Source organism: Salvelinus sp. IW2-2015, linkage group LG17, assembly GCF_002910315.2.
Source record: "Salvelinus sp. IW2-2015 linkage group LG17, ASM291031v2, whole genome shotgun sequence".
NCBI classification, from domain to species: Eukaryota; Metazoa; Chordata; class Actinopteri; order Salmoniformes; family Salmonidae; genus Salvelinus; species Salvelinus sp. IW2-2015.
In genome coordinates, this window is record NC_036857.1 from 27,179,359 (window position 1) to 27,188,975 (window position 9,617).

The window sequence follows — 9,617 nt, forward strand, 5'->3', positions numbered from 1 at the left end:
ATATATGAAAGTTTACTTTCGCATCCATAGCCTATTGGATCCCATGAAGGAAATACTGGCAGTATTCATGCAGTGGTACTATTTTTCCATGACTAAGATTTAAAGTCATCCTTTTATTTTGGATTTGAAATGTTTGTTTTAACCACATGTTGTTGATGGTGCACAGTTGATCGACATAAAATAGAAGACAAGGCCTGTTTAAACGCTCTGTCTTCAGTGTGTGACTGTGGATATACCCTACGCATGCCCAACTCTGAAGTGGCGAGTGATCTGGGATGACTCCTTGCAGCAGAGTAAGGATTGGGTTGTATTTTTGGAACAGTGTGTGTGGATCTGGTCGCCTTGTTAGGTCTGCTTAAACATTTACAACCGCACCAAGTGTTTTGAGATAGCAGCGGCAGAGTGAGGGGAAGCAGGGACAGGGGAAAGGGGCTTTTCTATGGCCACCTTGGAAAGCCATGCAAGATCCCTGGCTCAACCAGAAAGATAATACATCAAAAGACAGTTCAACTAAATAAGGGCATATAAGTTGTATCTCTCGGGGGAAACAACCGTAACAAATCTTACTCAGTCAGCACAAAGGCTGCATTAAGTTCACGACTCTAAAATCGACCGGGGATCAACAGAAGTCATCCATGAGGGAATAAGAAAATGCGCGCCTAAATCAAATTTGCAGTGTCTCGTGCGAAGGCTACGTGAAAAAGACCGAAAAATACAAATAAATTCTAAGCACAGTACCAAGGATATCCTACATTGTTTTTAATGACAGGAGCAGGTGGATGCAGTCTGAAGGAAGAGATTTTATCTTGACCAAGATTTATTTGTTGTCATTGATTTGACTTTACCTTTGAACCACATTTTTGTTTGGAGTCACAGAAGGGAAGGTATGAGTGGAGGTCGTTTTGAATTTGATGATGGCGGAGCTTATTGTGGTGGRTGGGAAGGTGGCAAAGCCCATGGGCATGGGATCTGCACCGGACCTAAAGGACAGGGCGAGTTCTCCGGCTCCTGGAATTACGGGTTTGAAGTAGTTGGAGTGTACACCTGGCCAAGCGGAAATACTTATGAAGGTTTCTGGTCGCAAGGGAAGCGCCACGGTCTAGGAGTTGAGAATAAGGGACAGTGGGTTTACAAGGGAGAATGGACTCATGGCTTCAAGGGGAGATATGGCTTGCGTCTGAGTGTGGGTAGTGGAGCAAAATATGAAGGAACATGGAATAACGGATTACAAGATGGATATGGCACAGAGACATATGCTGATGGAGGTATGTGATTGGTTTTTTTTTTGTATTATGTTGTCCAGTGTTTGGAGGTGGGCTTGACACTTAACCATGTACCAGCCATATCATGGCATTTAATTAAATCAAGTATACACTACCGGTCAAACGTTTTAGAACACATACTCATTCCAGGGTTTTTCTTTATTTTGACTATTTTCTACATTGTAGAATAATAGTGAAGACATCAAAACTATGAAATAACACATGGAATCATGTAGTAACAAAAAAAGTGTGAAACAAATCAAAATATATTTTATATTTCAGATTCTTCAAATAGCCACCCTTTGCCTTGATGACAGCTTTGCACACTCTTGGCATTCTCTCAACCAGCTTCATGAGGTAGTCACCTGGAATGCATTTAAATTAACAGGTGTGCCTTCTTAAAAGTTCATTTGTGGAATTTCTTTCATTCTTAATGCGTTTGAGCCAATCAGTTGTGTTGTGACAAGGTAGGGGGAGTATACAGAAMATATCCCTATTTGTTAAAAGAGCAAAAGTCCATATTATGGCAAGAACAGCTCAAATAAACAAGGAGAATGGACAGTCCATCGAGACTTTATGACATGAAGGTCAGTCAATACGGAACATTTCAAGAACTGTGCAGTCGCAAAAACCATCAAGCGCTATGATGAAACTGGCTCTCATGAGGACCGCCGCAGGAAAGGAAGACCCAGAGTTACCTCTGCTGCAGAGGATAAGTTCATTAGAGTTACAAGCCTCAGAAATTGCAGCAAAAATAAATGCTTCAAAGAGTTCAAATAACAGACACATCGCAACATCAACTGTTCAGAGGAGACTGTGTGAATCAGGCCTTCATGGTCGAATTGCTGCAAAGAAACCACTARTTAAGGACACCAATAAGAAGAAAAGACTAGCTTTGGCCAAGAAACAAGAACAATGGACATTAGACCGGTGGAAATGTGTCCTTTGGTCTGGAGTCCAAATTTGAGATGTTAAGTTCCAACCGTTYTGTCTTTGTGAGATGCGGTGTGGGTGAACAGATGACCTCCGCATGTGTATTTCCCATCGTGAAGCATGGAGGAGGAGGTGTTATGGTGTGAGGGTACTTTGCTGGTGACACTGTCTATGATTTATTTAGAATTCCAGGTACACTTAACCAGCATGGCTACCACAGCATTCTGCAGCGATACGCCATCCCATCTGGTTTGGGCTTAGTGGGACTATCATTTGTTTTTCAACAGGACAAAGACCCAACACGCCTCCAGGCTGTGTAAGGGCTATTTTACCAAGAATTAGAGTGATGGAGTGCTGCATCAGATGACCTGGCCTCTACAATCTGCTGACCTCAACCAAATTGAGATGGTTTGGGATGAGTCGGACCGCAGAGTGAAGGAAAAGCAGCCAACAAGTGCTCAGCATATGTGGGAACTCCTTCTAGACTGTTGGAAAATGTTTCCAGGTGAAGCTGGTTGAGAGAATGCCAAGGCTGTCATCAAGGCAAAGGGTGGCTATTTGAAGAATATTTGTTTTTAAAAAATTGCTTCCGGGCTCTGTCGCAGCCGGCCGCGATCGGGAGGCCCATGGGGCGGCGCACAATTGGCCTAGCGTTGTCCGGGTTAGGGAGGGTTTGGCCGGCAGGGATATCCTTGTCTCATCGCGCACTATTGACTCCTGTGGCGGGCCGGGCGCAGTGCACGCTGACCAGGTCGCTAGGTGTACGGTGTTTCCTCCAACACATTGGTGCGGCTGGCTTCCGGGTTGGATGCGCGCTGTGTTAAGAAGCAGTGCGGCTTGGTTGGGTTGTGTTTCGGAGGATGCATGGCTCTCGACTTTCGCCTCTCCCGAGTCCGTGCGGGAGTTGTAACGATGAGACAAGACAGTAACTACTAACAATTGGATACCACGAAATTGGGGAGAAAAAGGGGGTAAAAAAAGAATAAATAAAAAATAAAAATTGCTTACTATGATTCCATATGTGTTATTTCCTAGTTTTGATGTCTTCACTATTATTCTACAATGTAGAAAACAGTAAAAAATTAAGAAAAACCCTTGAATGAGTAGGTGTTCTAAAACTTTTGACCGGTAGTGTATGTAAGGGAATCTGGAATTTATCATATGTAATTGCAATGCAGTAATGTGGAATAATATTGAATAGAACAAGAAGGCCCGCACACTGTTAAAGATCCCAATTCACCGCTTTATTGACAGCGTTTCCATCCAAAACGGATCTTCGTCAGGTCAAACACACTGAGTGTTCACATCCCAAAATATACACATTTCACCTCACATGACCATTGCAGACATGACGCATGGTTGGTGCAAAAAACATTTGTATATCTCTAATAATTAAATAACAATGAGATGGGTGCATGTTATGGTTCCAGAACATAATATATATTTACAAAATGACCAAGTGGGTAACCTGGAAGGCAAGACAAATCAAAGTAAAGTAACATATTCAGGTAAGAAATGGTCTTTCTTGGTACACAAACGGGGAATCCAATACAATTCTATTCTCAATAATAGATTATCAGTATCTCCCCCCCTAATAATATTGTACCATTGCTGCACATCCATTTGCCTCACTTGACATTTGTCTTACTTGACATTTAACGTTTGAAGACGGGTAGAGGCAATTGCATAGGAGTGGTATTTATTCTCTGTAGCGCRGATATATTCAAGTGCAGCTGAAGATGTAGCATCAGGGATATGAGTGATTATCTACAGTACAGTAGGCTTTCCAGTACAATCCTAATGTCCCATTTCAGTGTTTTATGAGAGAATGAGTGACTAAAGCTTGCAGCAGTGGACCAAGGAGAGGAACCCAAGTGTTGCTCCAGATGGTCCATTGGGATCTTGCCCATTGCTAAGGACCTCTTGCCAAAGTATAGTGGCAGTGGAAGGCACATTAGTGGTGTGTGTCAATACAAAGTGTGTCCTATGATGTGGGATGCTAAACTAAGCTGTCTTAGCTGTTCTAGTTTCATTGTTGTCACACACACAAGAACTCATGGGCCCGGTGCTGATCGGTCGCCCCTGTCTATATAATCTTGATAAAACGGATCCTAGATCAGCACTCCTACTCTGAGATGCCCTAAAGAACTGGTGAGAGAGTGGAGGAACATTAACAGGAGAAACAACACTGATTTCTCTACAATGTTGAATGAATGAACAGTAGCTTAGGCAGAGGAGCTGGCAAAAGCACATGCAGTAGAGATCTAGGACTGGGCTTTATCTTCTCATACTGTAACTGTACACTTGAACCTGCTGAGAGATCACACCAATAATATTGGTGGRGGTGCTGTCTGTTTAAAGCCCCTGGTCCCTTCAGTAGCTGACTCATCAGACTTGGGCCCATTTGATTGGTTGATTGGGAGATTCTGACACCATGTGTCAGGAAGTAATAATAGCCCAGCAGYCTGCTGTGTCCTCTTGGACTCACGGTCCAGCTATAGCTACAGCCAATGGCATCCAGACACAGATTTTGCATGACAGACTAGACCCATGATTAGTTTGGATAACATTAATAACTTGCACTGTAGTCTTTCACGCAAACCATATGCCCACCTATCAAATCATATGTTACTGTGTTGATGTACTTCATAGTGTAGGACAAAGTATAAAAATATGTGTCAATGTTCTCTATCATGTTATGGTTCCTGACCTGCATTGATTCCCCATAGTCTAAGTTACCTCAACATTTCAATAATGCAATTTATTCTACTTTCAAAACAAAACCATTCACCTCACACTGTTGATTTACCTTGCAATGGCATAAGGGTGATGATAATGATAAATAACCAACCCACACATCTTCAATGAAATTGTGTGTGACGTGTGAGGCTAGTGAAGACGGTTTAGACTATATCTTGTCTATTTCTGTAGATGTTAACATATCGATCAATGCCCTCTGTATCTTTTCAGGCACATTTCAGGGCCAGTTTACTGGCGGTATGCGACACGGGTACGGAGTCCGTCAGAGCGTGCCCTACGGTATGGCAGCGGTGGTTCGCTCCCCTCTCCGCACCTCCCTCACCTCCCTCCGCAGCGAGCACAGCAACGGCACCTTGCTCCAACAGGATGTCCCCGCCATCACCACCACCAACGTCGCCGGCCAGGAGACCCGGGTCACCACGCCCACCAAGCTGGGGCCCTCCCGGGGCGGCTTCGCCCTGACCCTCCAGGTGGACCCGGATGCCGTTAAACCCAAGAAGGGCCTGTTCCGAAGGGGGTCTCTCCTGGGGAAACTGAAGAAGTCAGACTCCCGTACGTCCTTATCCAGCGTGAGGAGCAAGTTAAGCTTCCTGGGATCGAGGAGCGAATCTGCGTTAAGTTCTGCTGCCAGCGATGTGGCCAGCGATGCCAACTCCACCATCAGTCTGGGAGACGAGAGCCTAGCCGGGCCGGATGATTTCCCCCCTGTGGAGGCCGACATCGATGCCACCACCACAGAGGTCTACATGGGGGAGTGGAAGAACGACAAGCGCTCGGGCTATGGAATAAGCGAACGGTCCAGTGGTCTGAAGTATGAGGGTGAGTGGTTGGACAACCAGCGACACGGCTATGGATGCACTACCTTTGCGGAGGGGGGCAAGGAGGAGGGAAAGTATATGAACAATATACTGGTGAAGGCCATGAAGAAGAGGGTGATCCAACTGAAGGGCACCAAGATCAGGCAGAAGGTGGAGCGCGGTGTGGAGGGAGCTAAGCGTGCCTCTGCCATCGCCAAACAGAAAGCAGAGATTGCTGCGTCCAGGTATAGACAATAAACATACTCTGAGTGTACTAAACATTAGGAAGACATTCCTAATATTGAGTTGCACCCCCTTAGGCCCTCAGAACAGCCTCAGTTCATTGGGGCATCTTATCCAGAGCAAGTGACAGTAGTGATTGCATACATGTTCATGCTTTTTTCATACTTGTCCCCCGTGGGAATCAAACCCACAACCCTGCGTTGCAAGCGCCATGCTCTACRAACTGAGCCATACATGGGATACACGTGTGAAAAACCCAGCAGCGTTGCAGTTCTTTGACACAAACCGGTGAACCTGTCACCTACTACCATACTCCATTCAAAGGCATTTCAATATTTTGTCTTGCCCGTCCACTCTGAATGGCACACATACACAATCCATGTCTCAATTGTCTCAATGGTTAAAAATACTTCTTTAACCTGTTTTCTCCCCTTCATCTACACTGATTGAAGTGGATTTAACAAGTGACATCAATAAGGGATCATAGCTTTCATCTGGATTCACCTGGTCTGTCTATGTCATGGAAAGAGTTCTTAGTGTTTTACAAACTCTGTGTATATTACGCATTTTGAATATAGAGACATAATTATTTAGATTTTCCCAAATGCACATATAGTGAAGGRAGGATCAACATTTAGCATCAATATGACATATAGAAACATCATGCAATGAAGACAACATGTGGGCCAGTGTTGCTATGCACCTGGTTAGACATCCGCTCTACACATCTGTTTGTATTGTGCTCAGCTAGCTTTGCTCCACTCCAAACCATTAGGCTATTGGCTCCAAATCACTCTGGGAGCTACTGCTGATCTGTTCCTGTTGTCACTCAACAGTAACAGTAAACATAATGTAATGCAAACGTCCATTGTCGAGGGTTCCACTTAGAGAGGTTGCATTCCTTTCCGTTAGACAGTGCTAACATCTTAATACAGTAGCCTAAAACATTAACATGTCATTAAGCAAAGTGTACTTTGTACAACTTGAGGTTGCCTGTCAATGATGGGTTAGGCGCAATGGACTTGAGATATGAACAGGGAATGTTAGGATACCCTGCTTCCTCTGTCCTCTCAGCCACCAATATACAGTATGTGGCCATCAACAGGCAAATGTGTTTTATATTGAGGTATGCCATAAAAAGTACATCCATTTATGTCCTTGCACAATTCACATGATCCATATAGGGATTTTGCTCAAACTAAGGAGGACTAAGACAGATGTCCAAAACACTGCAAATATATACTGAGACAGACAGCTATATATGGTATATTAGTACTGTGTGTGTGTGTGCTGTTGTGTCGTTGTGTGTGTGTGGTGTGTGTGTGTGTTTTGTGGTGTGTGGTGTGTGTGTGTGTGTGTGTGTGTGTTGTGTGTGTGTGTGGTGTGTGTGTGTGTGTGGTGTGTGAAGTGTATTTTGATTTGTGTTACTACTTTTTTGGTTACCTACAGTGCCACTCTCATCATGTGCCTATTTCATGTTTTGATGTCATGCACTATTATTTCTACAAATGTAGAAAATATAGTCAAAATTATAAAAAACCGCTTGAATGAAGTGGTGGTGTCCAAACTTTTTTGATAGACTAGGTGATTATGATCAGACACATTTTTCAGTAAACACTTTCAATAGGCACACAACATACACAAGCACATTCTCTAGTTTCAACCCATTGTGGTATAGACTGTTTATTACCTTATGTTCCTATGAATAAACTATACTTACCTTCTTTTAAAACAAACATTACAGGAATGCCTTCAAGTACACCACTTTCTCTCTAAATACAACTCCCCACTTGCTCACCATCCCTCTCCCAGTATCCTTTTACCAATTTGCCAAGAAGAAATCAAGGCTCTGCTTCAATGTCATGTAAATTGTTTTAGTCCTGATCTTATTTCTGCGTAGCAGTGCATGGACACGGAGAGCATACTGTTTTTCGGCGCTGAATGATCCAGTAAGAGGGGTGATCTTGGACAATAAAGAAACTCTTGAGTCAGATCAGAATCAGCAGTTGCAGGTTGTTAGCCTCTCATGACTTTCTCTGGCGTGGTCACAATAGGGGACCATGGAGACACATGAAGGAAGACAATACTTTCTCTATGTGGGTTTGACCAGGCTTCATAGACAGCTTGGATAGCCGTGAAACATGCAGTGTCGTCTCTGCCTCTGCCATGTTTGAATTAGCCTTAAGATCGGAGATTCACTGCTTGGAAATCTTGACCATCACCAGATATTCTCCCTTTGCTTACTCGCCTCCCGAATTGTGCTTAGTAGGAGAACGCCTGGTACAGTAGAGAGAAGGCTGTTTTATTGACACCACTGGTTCGTTCACGCTGCACGGTGCTCAACAAGGTGAAAATGAAAGCATTCTCCTCCTGCAGTGTATGGGGATACCAGGGTGAAAGAGCAACAGTCACAGGCTATGCTCAATCACGCAAATTATCTGTTAAGATTCCAAAAGGGAAAGAGGCAATGCCATGGTTTCATTTACTGTGCCAGATCCCCATTGGCGTAATGGTGATGTGGGCCTTTCTCTAAAAAGAATTTTGTCTGTTGGAGTTCCTGACAACCTCATTACCTTGCCTGGTTTGCGCTCATCGTACGTGTGACTGGGTTATTGTGACACGCAAATTATTCAATTCCACAGATTGTAAAATGGTAGCGTGCAAAAGTAGGGAGGAGAAGGACAGCAGATGAGAGGGCCGAGATGAGTGAGAGAAGGAGAGGGGAGGAGAGAGGAGGAGAGAGGAGGGTGATTAATGCGAAGGGGAAGCGAGAGAGAATAGCGAGAGAGGAGGCGTGTTAATGAGGGGGGTGAGAGAAGGAGAGAGAGGAGGGTTGTAATGAGGGGGTGAGAAGAAGGAGAGCGGCAGGGTGTTAATGCAGGGGGGTGAGGAAGGAGGAGAGAGGAGGGTGTTATATGAGAAGGGGACAGGAGAAGAGGAGGGTGTTACATGAGCGGGGGTGAGAGAAGGAGAGAGAGGAGGGTGTTATGAGGGGAAGGAAGAAGAGAGGAGGGTGTAATGAGGGGAAAGGAGAGAGGAGGGTGTTAATGAGGGGGGAAACAGTGAGAGCGGAGGTGTTATGTGAGGGAGCGAGGTGAGAGAACGGAAGAGAAGGGAGGGTGTTCAATCGAGGGGAAGGAGATGAGCGGAGCGGTGTAATGAGGGGGACAGGAGAGGAGGAGGGTGTTAATCGAGGGGGGGGAGAGAAGGAGAGAGGAGGGTTGGTTAGTTTCTAATAAAACTGGGTGGGGTTTGAGACCCTGAATGCCAATGTCTGAAAACTGATTGTACTTCCATGGGTTATGACAACACAACAAAAAAATTGTTTTAACTGTTTTGATTACCAGTTTTTAAATAGCAAATGAAGGCACCTCGGGGGTTTTGGTGTCAATATGGGCCAGTAAGAAGAAGGCCACGCGGTCGTGGTGGCTCAGTTGGTAGAGCTATGGCGCTTGCAACGCCAGGGTCTGTGGGTTCATTGCCCCACGGGGGGACCAGGATAATATGTATGAAACTTTCCAATTTGTAAGTCGCTCTGGATAAAGAGCGTCCTGCTAAATGGCTTAAATGTAATGTAATATACCAGCACCCCCTCCCGTGCTTATTGTGAATTCTATCGCCT

General features: G+C 44.6%; 1 protein-coding gene across 1 annotated transcript in view; it reads left to right on the forward strand.

Moving 5' to 3' along the window:
* Positions 1 to 326: 326 nt before the first annotated feature.
* Positions 327 to 9,617, forward strand: part of LOC111976619 (junctophilin-2) — a 26,356-nt gene continuing 17,065 nt past the window's right edge. Inside the window, exons 1-2 of the mRNA XM_024005594.2 lie at positions 327 to 1,265; positions 5,166 to 5,997. Of these exons, the coding sequence (XP_023861362.1) occupies positions 887 to 1,265; positions 5,166 to 5,997 (1,211 nt within the window). The 5' untranslated portion in view covers positions 327 to 886. The remainder of the gene's footprint in view (positions 1,266 to 5,165; positions 5,998 to 9,617) is intronic.